The sequence below is a fragment of the Platichthys flesus genome, chromosome 6, assembly GCF_949316205.1.
Source record: "Platichthys flesus chromosome 6, fPlaFle2.1, whole genome shotgun sequence".
Lineage (NCBI taxonomy): Eukaryota > Metazoa > Chordata > Actinopteri > Pleuronectiformes > Pleuronectidae > Platichthys > Platichthys flesus.
Window position 1 is genome coordinate 228610 of NC_084950.1, and position 21085 is coordinate 249694.

At 45.2% G+C, this 21085-nt stretch overlaps 1 protein-coding gene across 1 annotated transcript; it reads right to left on the reverse strand.

The window, feature by feature from the left end:
- Positions 1 to 732: 732 nt before the first annotated feature.
- On the reverse strand, positions 733 to 20687 carry nup160 (nucleoporin 160). The gene is made up of 34 exons (XM_062390693.1): positions 20574 to 20687; positions 19604 to 19712; positions 16361 to 16571; positions 15885 to 16107; positions 15354 to 15541; positions 15026 to 15262; positions 14419 to 14516; positions 14249 to 14333; positions 13595 to 13663; positions 13194 to 13277; positions 12271 to 12441; positions 12085 to 12184; positions 10470 to 10635; positions 10265 to 10398; positions 10015 to 10175; positions 9699 to 9835; positions 9354 to 9421; positions 8167 to 8317; positions 7788 to 7857; positions 7423 to 7521; positions 7162 to 7281; positions 6110 to 6205; positions 5931 to 6025; positions 5161 to 5257; positions 4809 to 4914; positions 4196 to 4356; positions 4041 to 4101; positions 3794 to 3904; positions 3591 to 3714; positions 3259 to 3360; positions 1730 to 1871; positions 1506 to 1631; positions 1215 to 1310; positions 733 to 973 (listed from the first exon to the last, which is right to left on the reverse strand). The coding sequence occupies exons 1-34, from the start codon at positions 20662 to 20664 to the stop codon at positions 896 to 898; spliced, it is 4167 nt and encodes a 1388-aa protein (XP_062246677.1). The 5' UTR covers positions 20665 to 20687; the 3' UTR covers positions 733 to 895.
- Positions 20688 to 21085: the final 398 nt, after the last annotated feature.

Consider the following 21085-nt stretch of genomic DNA (forward strand, 5'->3'; position numbering starts at 1 on the left):
ACAGTCGGTCTGTAACAGTAAGTTTATAACCTATGGTTTGCAACAGTCGGTTTATTACAGTCAGTCTGTAACAGTCAGTTTATAACAGTCAGTCTGTAACAGTAAGTTTATAACTTATGGTTTGCAACAGTCGGTTTATTACGGTCAGTCTGTAACAGTCAGTCTGTAACAGTAAGTTTATAACTTATGGTTTGTAACAGTCAGTTCATTACAGTCGGTCAGTAACAGTCAGTCTGTAACAGTCGGCTTGTTAACTGATGACGTCATCAGGATCGGAGCAGACAGGTGACGTCCTGTAGGGGGCGCTGCTTCTACTAGTTCAGGAACAGACTGGACAGAGCTGGTGCTGCCCCCTGCAGGACCAACTGGTTCTTTACACTTATTTTTATTATTGTTTTACTTAAATAATTTCCTTCACTCTGTTCATATTTGAATTATTATCATGTATTACATAATATTAAACATAACTATATAAAACATTTGCAGATTTGTGTACTGTTAGGATCTTCACTGAAGTTTTGGCTTTTCTCCAAACTGTGACATCACCGAACAAAGACTCAATAAAATCTGTCAACATGTCCATTACCATGGTTACACAACATCCTGTTGGACTGGATGAATAATCACCTTCTTCTCCAGACTCACAACCCTGACTCCCACAGACAAACCACACAGAGACACAACAACTCAAACACACGGAGACGGACGATATTCAAAGACAAACAATTGAAATAATCGACTCAGTGAGATTTATGAAAACCTTTCATTTCATTACAGTTTGGTCAAAGATACAAAAACAGACGAGTAGAAAAGCTGATAACAATGTTGTTGTAAAAAACCAAAACACACTGAATATTTACATCAGGTCTAAACGAGGTCACAGCTGAACATGTTTTTATCGGGTCACGAGTCTGGTCGTCACATCCACCAGTTTGTGATACTCATCCAGTTTGTCTCGAACTTTGTTGTAGATCTGAAAACAGAAACAAAAGGTCACCATCACGAGTTACGTTCGATTCCCTCGTTACAACAACACAGATGAGGTCCAGATGTTTGAGTTAACTCATACATCTGGACCGACTGTTACCTAACCCCAAGGTGCTTAAACTGACTCCACACTACAGCTGGACTCTTATTGTGAAGGAACCACATGAAACTGTTCATCCACAAAAACCCAGCCACCCACACCCCCACCCAGGAAGTGATGCACTCACTCTGCTGTTGGTTTGAGTGTCAGCGAGCGACTGCATCAGCTGATCGATGGACGTGTACGGAAGCCAAACTGAAGACAAGGTCGCAGAGAGAGGCTTCTGAAAGACAGAATACACACAACAGTACACAATGTTACACACAACATTGAATGTCCATGCGTGTACGGGTCTCTCAATAGGAGAACATTTCTTCAGGTGGATGAGTCAAGTAGTAGTAGCAGAGTGTTTACAGTATTAACAGTGGTAGTGTGTTTGCAGTATCAACAGTAGTAGTGGTAGTTTTTGCAGTATTACTTCTATTCCAAAGTACTGGTGTCCTCTCCCCAGCAAAGCGTCCACATTCTCCAGGACGAGTTCAGCTGCAGCTTCCAGAAGGTCAAAGTTCAGATAGAGACGCAACAGTGACGCCGCGTCCACAGCCTGACAGAGAGCATGATGGGAAAATACAGTCACACTCAGAGCACCAGCATCATTATCTCCACTTCGTCTCTCTCCCCTGTCTTTGGCTGATTGCTCACCTTGTATGACTTGACCAGCCAATCAGGTAGAGGGGCACCATGGGACAGCAGCTTGTTGATGACACAGCGGTGGTGCTGACCATTAGCGGAGGGATACCTGTCCAGGTAAGAGGCCAGCAGCCGCCACGCCTCATCTGCAGCACTGAGGACAGAACAAAGTAGAAGCTGTGGTTTTCATTTGCTCCAGTTTGACATATTTCAGGTTCAAAACAAAATGAGGTTAGCAGGACCTTTGACCTCTGAATTCTCATCTGTTCAGTGCAGGTTAGAGACAGAGAACAACAAGAAGCAGGTTCCACCAGTTGAACTCACAACATTGAAATAAATTCATGTTTCTAACTCGTGATAATGATTCTTCTTGTCATGTCTCCTGATCTCTGCAAACCTGAGATAATAGTTTATATTACAGTCATGATGAACACAGACATTCAAAAGTCCCAATAAAGTCAAATCCGATGATTGACAATTTAAATCACTGCTCTGAACCAGAGAGGTTCCAGTGGTTTCTGATCCTGGGAGCCTTGTAGTCCGGAGCAGGGGCCCAGGCTGGATGAGCACGCTAACGAGGATCTATGTGAGGGTGACACGGTCATCACGCCGAGGGACACATGGGGTGCTCGCAAAGAAATCAGCAGAAATGCTGGATGGGACAGTTGTGGTGAAGAGGAGCTGAGTCTCAAGATGAAACTCTGGATCTTCTGGTTGATCTCGGATCTGACTCAACTAGGGTCATGAGTTCTGGGTGGAGAGCGAAAGAACCAGGTCACAGATACAAACATCTGAAACGACGGCAGACGTCTAAAATCATTACATTACATTACATTACATTTCATTTAGCTGACGCTTTTATCCAAAGCGACTTACAATAAGTGCATTCAAACCCGAGGGTACATACCAAGGACGACAAGAATCAAGAAAATACAATTTCTTCAAATAAGGCAAAACTACAAAGTGCTATAAGTAAGTGCCATTTAAGTGCTAGTAAAGTGTTAGTTTCAAAAAGTTGTTAGTGTTTTTTTTTTTTTTTTTTTTTTTTTTTTATTTATTCAAGGTTAAGTCGGAAGAGGTATGTTTTTAGTTTTCGGCGGAAGATGTGTAGACTTTCTGATGTCCGGATGTCAATGGGGAGCTCATTCCACCATTTAGGAGCCAGGACAGAAAACAGTCGTGTTTTTGATGATTGTTTAGCTCGCAGTGAGGGAGCAACGAGCTGATTGGCCGAAGCAGAGCGGAGTGAACGGGGAATCAGGATCAAGAGTCAGGCGTCAGGAGCTCGCAGTACAGACGTCAAAGGAGTCCGTTAAGGTGGTTCAGCATCTGATTGGGATCCTCTGGACGTCTTCACTCTACATTTCTGACTGGGAGGACTCCCCAAGGTAAAACCAGAACATCCCATCAGGTCTGATAAGAACTCAGGAAGAACCAGGAGGAGCTGGATGTTAAACACAAGGAGCTGGATCTGTGGAGAGGAGGAGTGGGTTCCAACCTGCTGCTGAAACCTGGTGTCAAGAGAAGAAGAAGAATCAAACCTGGACTCTTTGGTGTTGACGACAGACGATAGCTGATTATCAGCCAACCAGCTCCAAGCTTCATTCTGAGTCTCCTCCCCCCCAAACTGAAGCCTGACGCATCTGAGAACAGACCAACAACAATAGATTAACACAACACCAAAACATGTCTGTCTCATCAAGAGGGGACAAATATCATTTGGGAGGAGACAGGAAAAGGCTTTTTAAAGTAAAAGACAACAGTTCAAACCTCTGATTTTAAAACAGAGCATTACGTTAAAGAACTGTCATGGTTCTTACCATGAGTGAGCAAAACCTTAGGGTTCCTGTAAAACAGCAGAACCAGAACTTACTTAAAGGCTAAACCCTCAAACACCGGAGTCAAGGTCAGTTTGAACGTCTGACAGAGACACAGAGCCGAGTCAAAGAGTCCGGACTGAACCAACAGGGACACCATCTCCTCCGCGGATGCACTTCCTGTCAGAGAGACAGAGAGGCGGGTGAGAGAGAGGCAGAGGGGGAGTAGGAGGTAGAGGGGGAGGAGCTACCTACTTACCTGCGATGGTGGCAGATGGTGGGTGGTGCTGGGCTAGCGTCAGGCGGCAGCGAGACAGGAAGTACTCCTTCTCCAGGTCGTTGAGTTCCAGGATGTCGACCTGACGTTTAACTGCAGCAGGAAACCAACATTCAAACACCAGTACATCCTGTTCCATCACGTCCTGACACAACTCCTCCACCAGGGGGCAACAACACTTCTTACAATGAGGCTGCTGACAAAGTTTCATTAAATCAGTGAATCTGACCTGGTTCACGAGAAAAGTCTCCATCAGAGTTTCTCTTTGGAGACGCTCCTGCACGCTCGTACTGCAGCACAGAGACACACACTCAGAAGCTTATTCATTCAAACAAATGTATTCTAGACATTGTGCATGTGTGTGCGACGAGTGTGTGTGTGTACCACAGCTCCAGACGCAGGCGTGACGATCCAGGCGTACTCTGGTCTGATGAGGCGGAGACAGTTGAGAGCCGACAGATAACAGTTCACCTGTTTCTGAAGACCAAGACGAGTTGGAACCTCGCGACCGAGACGCATCGCCAACTCAAACATGACGGTCCCCGCTGCACACACAAACACACACACCCCCCCATCATCAGTTCAATCATACTATTCAATTTTATTTGCATAGCACCACATGTAATCTGTACTTTCTTTACATATTAGGTCAAGACCTAAAAACTATAGAGAAACAAACTGTTCCCACAATGAGCAGCTGTGATGACCGAGAGAAAAAGCTGTTGAACTGGGAGAAGAACAAGAATCAAGGACGTCTTTTCCAGTACAGGGTTCCTGACTCGTGTTGAGGGTTAAGAACAGAGGACGTCACTCCTTTTTAAAGCCTATGAGACAAATTGTGATTTGTGAATAGGAGACTATACAAATACAATTTGATTGATTTCCCTTCGACCAGTTGGTGAGTGGAGAAATGGGGACGTGAGGAGGGAAGAGAAAGACCAGGAACAGTTGTGTAACCATCATTTTTCACATGTGTGATGTCAGTGGTGCGTCGCACCTTTCCTGTAGTTGTGTCTGTTGATGTGGAAGGCATACAGCAGCTCGTAGTAGTTATGAGTCAGCAGGTCCAGACCTCTGGCACGAGACTCGATGATACTGACGACCTAAAGACACAGAACCAGAAACGTCTCGGTCACAGGGACTGAAGAGAAGCTGCTCCACAGCTTCTGTCCACACTGAGACTCAAAACTCACAGGAGATACAGTAGGGTTCAGAAACTGTTTGACTGAGAATGTTACGTTCCATTGGAATCAAATGAATGAGGATAATTCAGTGTTAATAATTATAGACAATACGGTCTTTAGATAATCTGACATGATCAGGTCAGAGGTCAAAGGTGAAGGATTTACCTCATCGTGCAGGTTGACGTAGGAGAACTGGACCAAGTCCTGGAGCTGAGAGCGTTCACACAGAACCACCACCAGCTGACGGAGGCAATCCAGCTGCCTGAGAGGACAACTGAGGATTAATCCACTGACCCACACCACACGCAACAAACCCTGTGTGTGTGTGTGTGTGTGTGTGTGTGTACATGCTGCTGTCTGGGTTGTGTGTGTGTGTGTACGTGCTGTTGTGTATGTGTGTGTGTGTACGTGCTGTTGTGTATGTGTGTGTGTGTACGTGCTGTTGTCTGGGTTCTGTGTGTGTGTGTGTGTGTGTGTGTGTGTGTGTGTGTACGTACGTGCTGCTGTCTGGGTTGTGTGTGTGTGTGTGTGTGTGTGTGTGTGTGTGTGTGTGTGTGTGTGTACGTACGTGCTGTTGTCTGGGTTCTGTGTGTGTGTGTGTGTGTGTACGTGCTGTTGTGTGTGTGTGTGTACATACGTGCTGCTGTCTGGGTTGTGTGTGTGTTTTGTGTGTGTGTGTGTGTGTACGTACGTGCTGCTGTCTGGGTTCTGTGTGTGTGTGTACGTGCTGTTGTGTGTGTGTGTGTACGTACGTGCTGCTGTCTGGGTTCTGTGTGTGTGTGTGTGTGTGTGTGTGTACGTACGTACGTGCTGCTGTCTGGGTTCTGTGTGTGTGTGTGTGTGTGTGTGTGTGTGTGTGTGTGTGTGTGTGTGTGTACGTACGTGCTGCTGTCTGGGTTCTGTGTGTGTGTGTGTGTGTGTGTGTGTGTACGTACGTGCTGCTGTCTGGGTTCTGTGTCAGAGCTTCATAAGCTTCACTGTTGTGTCCGAGGTCCAGATGATGTTTAAAGATCCGAGTCCACAGAGCAGCCTGAACAGGATTTACATGCGTTAAACTCAACTGTTAATAAAGTTTTGTTCAAATAGCTGACAGCTGGTGTGACTGGCTGCTTACCTGAGTGCTGACATCACCGACTGCTTCCGTTAAGGCCAGAGACGCCAACTGGATGACCAGCTCAGGTAAACCCACGTCCTCCAGTAAGCGCAGCACCTGTACACAGTCACATGGTTTTTTATCAACACACAAAACTCCATGATGGATAAACAGAGCTCCGATTGGCCAGCTGTCCCCCTTTTGTAATTGGTCTACAGCTCCTTTGAGAAATGTCCCGCCCCTTACCCAGAGCTTTTATCTGATCAGCTGTAAAGAACGCTGTGACCACGGTAATGGATCCGACAACTGAAGCCAAACCAGTAGACTCCCAGTTCCATGTCCAGGAGGCGTCGGTGTGAAGTGACAGAGATGATCCGACTTCGGGTTCAGGGGATTCTCACGTCTACGGTTCTACGATAAAACCATTATCGATGCATCACAGAATTTTATTTCTATAGATGATTTTTTTTCATGTATTTTGTCTGCCACTCTGTCACTCACACAAACTGATGATGTGTTTAGTCTTTACTGGATGAGGTCCACTCATGAGTCCTGATCATTCCAGTCACTTTAACCCTGATGTGCTGACTGTGCGTCTCATAAAGTCATAAACTCTAAAGCAAATACACAAACACAAAGTAATCATCAAGAGTGTGCAGGTCCTAACAACTTCTGTTAGAGTGCAAAGTGAGTGGGAGATGGGAGGGAGGACTCAGGCAGGAGACTCTGCATTGATGCAACATCATCGATTTATGTTTTAGGATTATGGGGAGAGCGTGGCATAGGGGATAGAGCGGGTGCTCTATAACAAGAAGGTTGCCGGTTCCAATCCCACTCTCCCATCTGCATGCCTAAGTGTCCTTGGCAAGATACTGAACCCCTAAACGGCCCCTCATGAATGTTGAGTGTACTAATTGTAAGTCGCTTTGGACAAAATCGTCAGCTAAATGACATGTGATTTATGTTTTACGCTACTTTCACTTTTGTCGTCCACGTCTGAATCGAGACAGACACACACTTAACATTTGTGTGTTTAAAACAGATGTTGTGGGACGTCACACCTTCATCTGTACCTTGTTGTAATACTGTAACCTGCAGGTGGAGGCAGCTTCTTCGTCCTCAGCGCCCGTCAGTCGCATCAGAAACTCCTCCTTCTCCACCTCCGTCGCCGCCTCCTGGAAACACTGCAGCGCCTGATGGACGGACCACAACAGGGTTAGGGTTAGGTTCAGGTTCAGGTTCAGGTTAGGTTCAGGGTTAGGTTCAGGTTCAGGGTTAGGTTCAGGTTCAGGGTTAGGGATGTGGCCGGGCTCTCACTGATCCACCTCACTCACCTTCTGTCCCTCGCCGTTGGCCAGGTAACACTGACCTAACATGAAGCGACACGAGCCAATGTTCACCTGACACCACGGACCAATCAGCCTCACGTACTCCTGGACACAGGAAACACGGGTGAGATGTGCTTAATCAAAATACATGTCGTTACATTAAATCACATTATGTGTGTAAGTTCAGTGTGAAGTCCAAAAGGGGATTATCTTATTAAAGCATCTTATTAAATGTTACTTCCAGCTGATCATCAGTTCAACGATGAGCTGCAGTAAAACAAACTATAGTTACTGCAATGGCAGAGATAGGTTTAATGATCATGATTAATAACGATCAATAATAAGACAGATCATATAGAAACACAGCTCACCTGCAGCTGAGTGTACTGACAGTTTGACATCAGACATTCAGGAAACTGGAAACCAGGGTTACTGGGCCAACTGAGAGACGCCAGTTAAGACTGAACAACGTGATTTCACCAGAACCAGTAACAGTCAAATCTTTCATTTCACACTCTGTAGCGTTCAACACATTTCAAAATCATATTCAAAAGTGTGCGTAGTACAACAGATGTGAAGGAACATTAGTCATAGATATATAGAGAATAACACTAACATGTTAAATTATCATCATTCAGACAAACTTCTTCACAAACATGAACTTGTACATGAAAGGGTTAGGGTTTATGTTGATTTGATGTGTACGATGACAGCAGTGCAGTGAGCACACGTCTGATTGGACGAGGATACAGCAGCTGAGCGAGCAGAGTGACCACGTTAGAGATCATGTGACTCCAGACGAGCAGAGCGTGACTCTGCTGCTGAGAGAAGATCTGAGACATGATGATCCTCCTCGCCGCCGTCTGATAGAAGAGCTCCACCACAGTCTGAGGACTGAGCACTGAGAGACAGACAGGTAAACTGATTCATACATGTATTAAAAGGCACACACACACATATATATACATTCCCTGCCTTGCCATGTTGTGTGTATGTAGGTAACGTGACCTATAATCTTTTAAGGGGAGAAATTACAAATATAATTATGTGCTTGCATAAGCGTGCACACCCACTTATAATAGGAGAGGTTGCTGTGTTCAGAATTAACCAATCACATTGAAACTCAGTGGACGCAGAGCAGACAGTACGGACCTGTCAATCAGTAGAAGTGACTCTGAAAGCACCCAAATAAAGTACAGCTGTTCTAGAAGGATTTTCCTGACATTGACTTAGAACATCTGCAGAGAGCTTCCAAGGGATCAGTCAGGACAAGGGAACAAGGTCCTTTCCCAGGCATAAGATTTACCAGGGAACACAGTGAAGATTCTCAACTAGTTGAGATTGTGGCATTAACAAGAAGTGGGCGCCTGTTTCAAAATTGACGAAAAGATGAAAAGAAAACTGGTCCTGGAAGCTGCCAAGAGCCGTCCAGCTACATTACAGGAGCTGCAGGAGTCTCTACGTTAGCCTACGTGTGGACTTTGAGTCAAGGGCGACAGAAGCCTTTTCTTACAAAGAAATACGTCCAAGCCCTGCTAAATATATCAGGGTTTGGATCGGACAAATGTGTTCTGGTCTGTTAACAGAACATTTTGGTGCAAAACAACACTGCACACAGCCAAGACAACACCATACCACGGTGCAGCATGGTGGAGCAGTATCCTGCTTTTGGCCTGTTTTTCTTCAGCTGGAACTGGGGCTTTAGTCGAGGTGAAGGGAATCATGAACAGTTCATTATGGCTCAAAACCTTCAGGCCTCTCATAAAAGATAAAGAGGAATTTCACCTTTTGGCACAACAATGACCCAAAGCATACCTCCAAATCAACAAAGGCATAGCTTCACCGAAGGAAGATTTGAGCTTTGGATGGTCAAGATTTACCATGTTGAGAGACAGACAGGTAGCATACGAACATCAGACAGACAAGCAGACACTGACCTGTTCTGGAGGACGGAGCTGGAGAGTCAGACAGTTCTAACACTGTGAGGTGCTGCAGGTTGGCATCTCTGAAACAACACAAGGTCAGAGGTCACTGTTTAACATATGAACAGTCAAATATATCTGATCAATTCAAAAATAAAAACTTGGAAAAAAACTTGGTTTTAACGTCAGATGTGATGCTGATGGAGAGAGAGAGAGAGAGAGAGAGAGAGAGAGAGAGAGAGAGAGAGAGAGAGAGAGAGAGAGAGAGAGAGAGAGAGAGAGAGAGACAGAGAGAGAGAGAGCGAGAGACAGAGAGAGAGAGAGCGCGCATCGGGCGATTGTACAGGTGTGTGTACTCACATGATGTCCACAGGGACGGACGAGGCCACGCTCTGACTCATGTGTTTAAGGAGGTGATACGACGACAGGAGGTGACAAGTCCGAGGAATCAGGTCCTGCTGAAGCTGCAGCAGCTGAGCCCCCCCACCCAGAAACACCTACACAGAGAATTCAGTCATGTTGTCACTAACCAACAACTGATGACGTTCTCAGTGGGAAACAAATGCATGTCTGTGTGTGTGTGTGTGTGTGTGTGTGTGTGTGTGTATAGCTCCATTTAGTTGCGGCTTGTCTCATGTGCAGTCTGTAACAGTGTGTGTGTGTGAGTGAGTCATACGTTGTCGCCCAGCCTCAGATAGAGTTTCTGCAGGATCAGCAGGTCTCTGCAGAACAGCGCCCTGGTCATGGCCATGTGACTGACGGCCTGGCAGACGAGAGAAATGGCCGCGCTGCTGCCGTACAGCTGTGACAGGCTGAGCCTGACGGCCAGAGTCTGACCTGTCAGACACAGACGAGGGAAAAGACACTAACGTCAGCCTGTTGTGCTTTGTGTGTCCGGTCGGTTTAAGTTCACCCTCCGTTCGTACCAGGTGTGATGGCTCCTTCACCTGTGACCTCAGAGTCCGTCTCTAGGTCCATTTCCCTCAGAAGGACCATCATGGCCGCAGTCGGGTTACGGACGTCCTGCAGTTTGTTCTGAATGTCCTCTATCACGTTATCGCTGCAAGAAACAAAACTGTTCAGCATTATGAAGGAGTCGTGACTCTGTGGAGGCGGAGCCTAGCAGCTCACCTGTCATTGGACAGCATGGTCTCCATTACGACCTCAGCAGCTCGTCCAGCTGACTGAAGATGATCCAGAGCTTTCTCCATCTCATATGCCATCTCTCCAGAAACAGCATCACTGAGCAGCCGCAGACACTGGACGAGCTGCAGGATGTCCCGGCCCACTTCTGGGTCTGAACACACAATCATGTACACAACTCTCAATCGATCATACAACACAGACATACGATTACATAATAGGGCTTCAACAGCCAATCGATTTAATCAATTATAAATAATTTAGGTATCAATTAGTCTGGTCTGCTATGACGCATAACACTGAGGCAACATCTCGTGAGGTGGGGGTGGTAAACCAGCCAATCCCACGTATTGTTGTTCACCTGACAAAAATAAACTCAAATCAATACCAGTATGAAGCTTTGCATCTTCCTCTCCTGCAAATATTTCACATTAAAAAAAAGCATGGATTCAGTCAACAGAAACGCTGGAGTGGTTTTATTTTGAAACGTATACAAAAAGTGTTTCAACTAGAGCTTGTGCGACGAGTTGGCATAATCAACGTAAAGGATTACGTGAAGCCGCTCTTTACGGACCGAGATGCTGTTAATGGATTTTAACAGAGCGTTTCTATTTGATCTACTGTAGCCCCGATTATAATTATCTGTTTTTGCGATACTGAATCCTGGCAGCACACGGTAGAGTTCACTTCACGGAACCAGAGCAAGCTGGAACAAAGAGGAAAGTTAAAGCTGCTTAGTTGTTCATGTCTGTTGAGATTGTTTAATGTGAAATGGAGTTATATATATATTAAGAAAAAAGAAAGAAAAGGAAAAACTCAAACTACATCTTTATGTAACCATAATCCTAGTTTGTATGCAAACCTTAGTTTACCTGAAACAAGAAAATAATTTGTTTAATTATTAAGTACACCAATTCAATTTTTGATAGACTGCTAAACTTGAATTTACATAGTGTTTTGATATTCCTCCAGAAAGTGACTTGATTTTTACTTTGGTTTTAGATTAATAAATCCCTTTCACTAGAATGGAACAAGCTCTTGCACACATTTTATTTTGGAGAGTCATGGGACTGCAAAAGGCAGCCTGTGAGTCCAGAGAGTAACGGTTTCAGAGATTGAAGCTGGATTGTGATCGACGGATTAGCTGATCTGAAGTGTCAGAGTTGTTTTAGTCAGAGACCGGACAACACAGAGCTCAGTAGGCTCTGCAAATGAGAAACGTCTTATCACAGCAGCACAAATATGTATGAGAAAGTATGCTGGGAGGGAGAGAGAAGAGGAGAGAAGGAGAAAGGAGGAGGAAACGAGGGAGGAAGGAGGAGAGAAGGGGTGGAGGGGGGATTGTGTATGTCCTTGGGTGCGTTTGTTTTACGGAGTTAAATTAAACCTTTTAAAAAAAGTTTCAGCTATAGGGAAAGGAATTGGGAGAGAGACTCGGCTCCAACTGACAAACACTCACGCGTGAATTGACAAATTATAGAACTTGGCTTGAAAAGTTTAAGAAAGTTCTTTATAAATATAAACCATTTACCATGTTGGTGAGGTCAGTGATAAATAACATGTAACTAACATGTACTCCAAATGTTGTGAGGTCAGTAGTTACCTTCAGTCACAGGCGTCTCCTCCTCAGAGAACAGATACTCGTCGCTGCTCAGATACAAATGATCCACAGCAAAACAAGGAAGCAGGAAGGAAACAGAACCCTAGAACACACACAGGTTACTCGTGGATGTTCTTAGCATCAGACCTTATGGCTCGTCCTCAACCCTCCCCCCTCATCCATCCTCACCTTCTTGAGCAGACACACCAGTCCGGTGCTGTGACTCACTGTGAGAGCGAGAGGGGTGGACAGAGACTCTTGGTACTGAAGACAACAGGCGTAGAACTTGGACCAGAACTCAACCTGCAGCTGCCGGTACTCCTCCTGCGAGAACTCAAACTCTGTCACACTGTTCTGAAGCTGAGAGCAGGAGAGGAAGAGGAAGAGGAGGAGGGGTATAGGTTTTTAAAGTCTCTTTATTGAACATAATCCCTCAAACATAAACAATCATATCAAAATGTATTTATTATATTTGCCTCTGTCCTGTCATATCTGATCTTGTTTTAACTTTGTTTTGAAAAGTGCTTTATAATTAAGTTCTTCTTAATAGTATTATATGATTAGATTTGATCAAATGTTACTGTGAGTGACTTGAAGCCAGCACATTGTCCATCAGCTTGTGATAGGCAGGCTCTACTGTCAGTCGGGCTTTCAGCAGTCCTACTATTACAGGCTACACACTGCCAGGGTCTTAAACCCGGCTGGTTCTACTGGTTTCTTCTTGTTTCTACTGGTTTCTTCTTGTTGCATAGCTGCAGTTACTGATGTCTTCACACGTCTCTTGGGCAAGAGCATTGAAGCGAGAGCAGAGGTGCAAGCTTGTACAGTGTGCCCATGTGAACATGCAGCTCCAGAGGAAGACACAGACACATTTAGGCTGAAAACTTGGTGTAAATTACATCATTTAGAGTTTTTGGATTGGATTCAATCATTTAGAGTTAACATGAAGGGCGGGGCTTCAGGACACTTGGATGACATCACAGGACCAGCATGGAGGCATGTTATGTTTATTCTGTTTTATTACGTCTGGAAAATTACAGTAACTTCAAAAGTATAGGAATTGGCTGCAACGCTGTTTCCCCCAGCAGCTCAAACAGACCATAATAAATTACCTCCGTCTCGACAGCAACGGTCACTTCCTTCTTCAGCGTCTCCCAGGAAACGTCAGAGATCCTCTCGGAGCCACGGCGGAAGATCTGAACCACGTTAGACCATCAGTCAGGACTCTCATGGCAGAATACATTCAGTAGCCCCTTGCCCCTAAGTTCTGGGACTCTCACAGGATATGTACTTCAGTTATAGTGATCAACTGCTGATAGTGATGAATTCAACTCGGTGTTTCCCTTGTATTAGAAAATCTGTTATATGTTAATAATTTAGTTTGTGTTTTAAATGAGACCAATCATGCTGCGAGTCACCGCTGAAGATATTAAGTGAACAAACTAACTTGATAAATAAAATACAATTATTGCAATAACAGTTTTCCCTGCACAGACACAGGGTTAGTTCTCACCTGTAGAGCTTTAACTACGGCTGCAGCCGAGAATCTGAGAGGGGAGAAGAGAACGTCCAGGTACGTCTCCTGTTGACCAAGACACACAGGAAGCGGCTCAGTGATGTCTACATGCGATTTGTCCACATACGTGTTAAACATAATCAGGTCACATGATCCAAAAATCTAAACATCCATTTAACACTGATGAATACATCTGGATAAAGTCAGACATGTTAACTGTTTAGCCGTCTAGTCACTGGTCGAGTTATGCTTTTTTCAGTCATGGGACCAGACTCTGCAATGAGGGATGACTGAATCTGGGTGTGTGAGTGTGTGCACCTAATAACATGTCGAGTAATTCTTATGACAGGTTATGTACATTGAAACAAGAGGAGCCGGAGAGGAGGTTCCCATGTGTCCGTCAAAATGGAGAAGCATACATAGGCCTTTAGTCTCTGTCTTCTACGTGTGTGGCTCCACTTTTTCATTGGGTTACATTTATTTCATCTTTGCATCTGTTGTGTATTAAATTTGTCCCCCCCCCCTGAATCTATGAAGGAGGCTCGTGTCTAAAAGCAGCTTGAGTTATCTGGTCAGTGGTCTGGTTAGGTATCAGAGCAGGTGTCTGGTTGCCTGGTCAGGGGTGTGATACAGGTGTGGGGCCAGTCTTACTCTAGGGTCCTGGTCGACTCCTACATGAACCTCTTCCTCTGGTGGAGGCTGAACAAACACCTGGTTCCACTGACCTGCCAAGTTACTGAACACAGTTACACTTTGTTACAGTAACAGTTACACTTAGTCATAGTTACATGTATTTTACAACCACGTTCTCTTCTACTTACTGTTCAAAGTTAATGTACTTGATGACAGTGGAGTTGGACTCATCCACCCACAGTCCCCAAACATCTGTAGATGTCAGATGAAAATCCACCAGAGTTTCCTGCTCACACAAAGGTTACGTCTTTAGAACATGTTATACTTTTCTACATTCCGCCAACGATCGACAGGTTGAAGAATTCTGTTGAGAGACTATTTAAGTTCAAACTTTTCAACAGAATCAAAACAATGAAATAAAATACAGCCGCAAACAGCAATGAGCAGATTCAGATGAGGACAATTAGCAGTCATGGCAAACTATTCTGGTTTAACAGGATTTTGTGGAAAACAATCTGGACTGAGTAGAAGTCAATTGGTAATATAATGTGATGGGCTTGGCCTATTACCCTTTTATTAAAGCTTAGGTACAGTGCCACCACGTGTGGTCTGAGACTGAGGTCATGCTTCAGAGAAAGTCGATGCACATCAACTCCAGTTATTGTTAAGTTTCGTGTTTCTAGCTCATTCCAGCTCACGGGAATTTGAGCCGAAGCGGCAAACACCAAATAATGATAACAAACCAGAGCAAAAACAGTAAGGTTCTGACCCTTTGGGCTCAGGCCTTAATAATACCTGTGTGGTGAACAGGGTGGAGATGTGTTCCAGGCTGTAGCGGTTGTTTTCGGCAGTCACCAACTGCAGGACAGTGAACTGTCCTCGCTGAGGGACAGCCAGGTAAACGCAGAGACAGAGGCCGGTGGTGGAGGAGAAGGTCATCCTCAGACGATGACCCTGACCTGACACACGCTGAACTCCTTTACACGCAGGCATGTACTCCAACACGTCCACCTCCAGCAGACATGCCTGCTCCTGGACACGGGAACACTACACGTTTTTAACATGAAAAGCTCATCAATAGTTATCGCTGTGTCTGCATCTGTGTGTGTGTTGTGTGTCTGACCGTGAGCGACCACATCCTCAGTCTATGATCTTGACTCAGTGTGAAGATGAACAAGTCGTCCTCCAGTTCTCGGACGATCAGACTGACCACATGTTCAGTTCGACTGTCTCCTCTCATCACTGTCGGCATCCAACCCGACAACCTCCCCATCACAGAGCTCCTCTTCAGCTCAACTGTCGACACGCCACCTGCATACAACACACAACCCACATTTAGAGACATCTTGTGGTGAAGTTATATATTACAAACAACTAAACCCTGTAAAACTGGTTCTGGAGTTCATCCAACTCGTTCACACCAACAGGAACATGTGGGAACATCCAGGCGAGGGGCGGAGCCTGTAGAGCAGCAGGAGGCGGGACATGATGTATAAACTCTTCCAAGTTGACGTCTTCGTCTTCTACGTGTCCGGCTCTTCTTCTTCATCATGAGATGTTTGTGTTCCTCCAGTTTCACGTCACGTGTTAGAAACCTCATCAACACGTCCACTGTTTGTGTTTAGAGTGTGTGAATCGGTGAGCTGGTGTCTACCTGGTGTGTCGTGGGGGGGCAGAGTGACCACCATGATGCCCCCTGCAGGTGAAGCCAGGGCGTAGTGCGCCTCCCCCTGGTGACTCAGCCAGGCTGTGCAGGAGCTGGGACTCCCCATCTGTACCACTGAGCTGGGGATGGTGGCGCTGTGCGAAGGGTCCTGCAGACTCAGCTTCCCCACGTCAGTGAGGACGGACTGCATGTGGAGCTCCGTCACCAGCTCCTGAGGAGAACATACAACATTCAGGTTCCTGAGGTTCTCCACTCTGAAGTCAAAACTAAAGGTTATTCAATACACACTTTAAAAATCAAGCGTTGGTTCTATGTCAGTTTCAGCTTAATGTTCTCACAGAAACGCTCTTCTCTGCAATCAGAGGACACACCGATGTCACATGACCCTCAAATCTGCTTGTGTGTTCAGTGCAGATAGGAGGAAGCACATGCAGGGTCCTCTAAGGAAAACCCTTGAGACTCACACTGCGGTACATGCATGTGGGGTGAGGCAGCACCAGTCTGTGGACACTCTGATTGGTGGAGATGAGGATGACGACGTTGCTGAGCGTCTCCTGGATGGTGACCCCCCCCGGCAGAACATTGCAGTGGGTGAAGCAGAGTTTGACGGAGTTGTTGAGCAGGTCGGCATCCAGAGACTGTTCCACCAGCTGCACCGAGTCACCTGACGTCAACCTGCATAGAATCAAAGCAGGTACACACGTCAACGTCACCTGACCACACGCACACAAGTGCTGCTTCACCTGTGGAGAACTACTAGCGTGAACCAGCGACAGGAAATGTTCAGTTCATAACAGCAGTGTGTCGTGCTGCCTCTCAGCGAGGCAGAGTTTATACTCACACACAGGCTCCCCCCCACTCACAAGCTTCACTGACAAAAGGACAGTGAAGCAGAGATGAGAACGAAGCGGTAAATCTGACCTGGGCTCATCCTAACTCACTCTTTTTACCAGCTACACACGAGACGTACACAACCAGGAGTTCAGTGTTGATGTGACCTTAACGATCCGGATTCATGATCCTACACCATCTATAAAAATCTAAATAATGTTATTGTTTGTTTGTTTGAAGAGCGACAGAGGCGAGCACACACACTTAATAATAATTACTATATCAACTTATGGAACGATACACACTGCTCAACCAAATTAAAGGAACAGTTCAATCACACATCAGATCTCAGTGTTTCCCCTAGGTTTACAGCTTTTGTCTAAACTAGAATTATCACGAAGCCCTGTCAAGAAAACACAGAAACGCTGGAGCAGAGTGGTTCAAATCGATGTAAAGCGTCATGGAGCATGCGCATGAAGTGAAAGAAGACGAAAGTCGAGATCCTACTAGCTGAACGACTTCTCTACCACCTGAAATCACTGTTACCACAGCAATCAAACAGGACTAGTTAGAATCAAGCACTTCGCCATAACCCTCGTTTGTTTTAAGTTACCGTTTTGAAACTTCCATCTATATTACAAATCTTTTCACGTAAGATTTGCCGGTTTTGAACAATGGTCAGATGAGAATAGATTAAGCAGTGATAGATTAAAGTGTTGCTTGGTAATGTCCTCCCTTTCCTAACCAGATTCTTAAAAACATCGATATGGTTTATGTTGTTGCTATTATGAATAGACGCAGCGGGGTTAATAAGGGTTCAGGCTGAGGTTGCGAGGGGAGCATTGTTGCCAACTTAGCAACTTTGTCGACAAATCTGGCGACTCTTTAAATCCTCATGGCGAAAGCTACTAGCGACAAATCTAGCGACTTTTTCTGGTGTTATGGAGACTAGCTCTGCCAGAGTGTCTCTTTTGAATAATTTTGCTGGTCCCAAGCCCGGATAAAGGAGGAGGGCTGGACGCCGAGCGAGCAGTTCCACCCCACATAACACCCTATTGATTCAATTAGATATTCTAACATTTATTAATACAGGAAAATAAGTATTTATATATGTGGGTCTGATTACGGCATTAAAGTCATTTTTGCGATGCTACGCTTCGCCGTCTTACCGAGATCAGTCTCGTACAGCCAGGGGGAGTATTTCCCCTCTAACAGCCAAAGTGGGTCAGATCCTGTCATCCGGTGGTGACCGGACAGATGCTTGTCTGGGGCAGGGCGTGCAGCACTTGGGCTCTTCTCTGCACTTGGACCCGGAGCAGGAGAGCTCCTCCGGCTGCTACTCGCAGGAGAGTGGCTGTTACCATCATAAACCTGGGAGCGTCTAAAAAACGCAGATATTGTTCGCTGCTTCTCAGGTGGTTCATGAGACATGTTCTCAGATGCTCTCTGTCCGCTGGTGGGAGGTTGCTCACCTGTGTGGCCGCGCACGTGTCAGTGTGTGCGCGCATCTGGATGGAACTCCGCCGTGCGCGATACAGAGAGCAGAGATCTAAACGCGCGACCATGTAGAGACAGACATAACATTCCTCTGGCGATCTGGCGCTTTATTACAAATTAAAAAATAAAATAAATAATTAAGTTGATCTTCCAGGGGGGGCGGGAGGTGCCGTTGGCGGGGCGGGGCGCCCCCTTGGAGAACGGTAGGGGAAACACTGGATCTTAATAAATGTGTTAAATCTTTAAGTAGCTCCTCATGCTACCAGTAGCTCCTCAGCAGAACCCAGAAGTAGAAGGAGTCAGGAGGGAGGAGCAGAGAGCAGCTGTCTGTGGACACCACATTAAAAACATTCCCTGTTTGGGGCTCGACCCGCTTCTGTCTCCATTTGCACCAAATCAGAGAAACTGATTCAAAACCACTGGTTCTTCTAAATGGAAACTGTGGTTTCTAAAGCTTAACTGGTGTTTCACTATGAACTCTAACTGTTCACTAAATATTTCTGAGCTGTGTATAAACATTAAATCAATACTTTAGCTGATCACTACATATTGCCGATTGGGTTTAATAAGAATGTCAAACACTTTTAGCGAGTCGCCCCTCTCCTCTCCAGTGTCTTGGAGTGAGGGCCAGATAATCCAATTTTTGGACACACCTAAATTATGTGCTGCTGCAGCCAATATAATAGTTATTCTGGAGTCCTGTGCTCAATTCTCCAACCCCCGTTAAACTTCATTATATCTGCCCTAACATTCCTGATGTCTCTGTTAAATGCCTAAATGAGAAGGAGCTTTGATTCACTGCTTTGCTTGTGGGAATGCCCTAAGATTCAGATGTTTGGGGGAAATGTAGTTAAATGTTTCTCATGGTTGATTAAAAGTAATATTCCATTGAGGCAAAAACATGGATACTGGGAATGCACCCTGAGGACTTGAACGGAACAATGAAGCAAACTAAAATTATGGATTTCTGTTTTCTCCATGCAAGGAGAATGTTTGGTTTATGTTGGAAAAATGTAGAACCACCATCACTTGAAATGTGTGAGACGGAGCTGATGACCGGTCTTGGGCTGGAGAGGTTAACATATTTAGTTAAAGGTAAACAGAAAGTATTTGTTTGTATTTGGGACAAACAAAACAGGTATTACGGACTGAAAGGAAATGTTATACCAGTAACATGGAATTATTGATACTGCCTTTTGTGTGTGTGTGTGTGTGTGTGAACCTGGGACTGTATGAGGGGATACATATTTGTTTATTAAGTATATATTTTGATATACACTTGAAAATATTGTCTCAGAAACCTCTGAATGGGTCAGTGATCTTGTTCACACCTGAACATGTGTGATCGAATCACCAGGTGAACACCAGCTGTCACTCACCAGTGGATGAATCTGTTGCTGGTGACTGACAGCAGCTTCCCACTCTCCTCATAATGAAACGCTCCAGCACTGTCTGCAAACTTCTGGCCACCAGGGGGAGCAGTCACACCTGCAGACATGAGGGTTAACATCGACTTTCACTTACCAACTACCCATGGAACTAATTAACTAACAAAACAAACTAACTTCTAACTTCAGACCATCTTCGCCATTCATCATCACAGTTAAATATGAATATCATCATTACAACTAAATACAAATATCTCCTTCACCTAGTGACATTTACCATCAGGGTAGGAATAGTGATTAGAAAAGGAGACAATTCAGTGGTTAGGAAAGGAGATGACTTCATGGTCAGGAAAGATGATTTAGATATTCCAAACGCAGCCTGGGTTTCCTGCTCTGACCTAAAATTCAGTTCAGGCCCCGTTCACCAGATTGCTGAATGAAGATAGCTGCTGTTAGCTGTTGCCAGCTGCTATTAGCTGAGGCTGAATGAAGATAGCTGCTGCTAGTTGCTGTTAGCTGATGCTGGTTGAAGTTAGCTGCTGCTAGCTGCTATTGGCTTAATCTGGCTGCTGCTGGCTGAAGTTAGCTGCTGCTTGTTGCAGTTAGCTGCCATCAGCTGGTGCTGGGTGAAGCTAGCTGCTGTTAGCTGCTGCTAGCTGCTGTTGGCTGATGCTGGCTGAATTAGCTGCTGTTGGCTGATGCTGGCTGAAGTTAGCAGCAGTTAGCAGCTGTAAGCTGCTGCTGTTGGCTAAAGTTAGCAAATATTAGCTGCTGTAAGCTGAAGTTAGCAGCTGTTAGCTGCTGCTAACTGCTGTTAGCTGAAGTTAGCAGGTTTAAACTGCTACTGGCTGAAGCTAGCAGCTGTTAGCATCTGTCAGCTGAAGTTAGCTGCTGCTAGCTGCTGTTAGCTGAAGTTAGTATCTCAGAGTCGCAGATGACACAGACAAAGTGCGCAGTTTACCGAGGGTCAGCGTCACTTCTCTGAAGCGTCGAACAGTTTCTCTCTCGAAGCCGCAGATCTCCACGAAGCTTCTCTCTAGCGCCACCGCCATCTTGTCCTCATGCACATGTGACGTCAGAGGGAAGCAGGCCGCGCGCTGAGAGTTCAAACATTTAAAGATACAGGTAACCCGAGGCGAGCTGTGATGACGTCACTACGTCCTCAACGTATCATGTATGGTTTGGTTTGAAATGAACAGTTTTAGTATAATTGAATTTGATCTAATCCATTTCTTTATACAGTCACTGATCGCCTTCATATACAATCACTCGTGTTTTTTATAGTCGCCTATGTTCTTTAAATACAGTCACTGTCGTTCCGATTATACAGCTGCTGCTCGTCTTTATATAGTCGCCGTTCATCTTCATAGTCGCTGATGATCTTTATCTACAGATGCTGATGGTATTTATATACAGTCACTGATTATCTTTATATACAGTCTGTATATAAAGATAATCAAGGACCAGAGCTTT

Coding starts and splice junctions, on each gene's coding strand:
- nup160 (XM_062390693.1), bottom strand. CDS start 20,664: ATGGCGGTGGCGCTAGAGAGAAGCTTCGTGGAGATCTGCGGCTTCGAG. Junction 4,102..4,195: donor CGCCTGCGTCTGGAGCTGTG/GTACACACACAC, acceptor TCTGTGCTGCAG/TACGAGCGTGCAGGAGCGTC. Junction 1,872..3,258: donor GTCAACACCAAAGAGTCCAG/GTTTGATTCTTC, acceptor TTCTGTCCTCAG/TGCTGCAGATGAGGCGTGGC.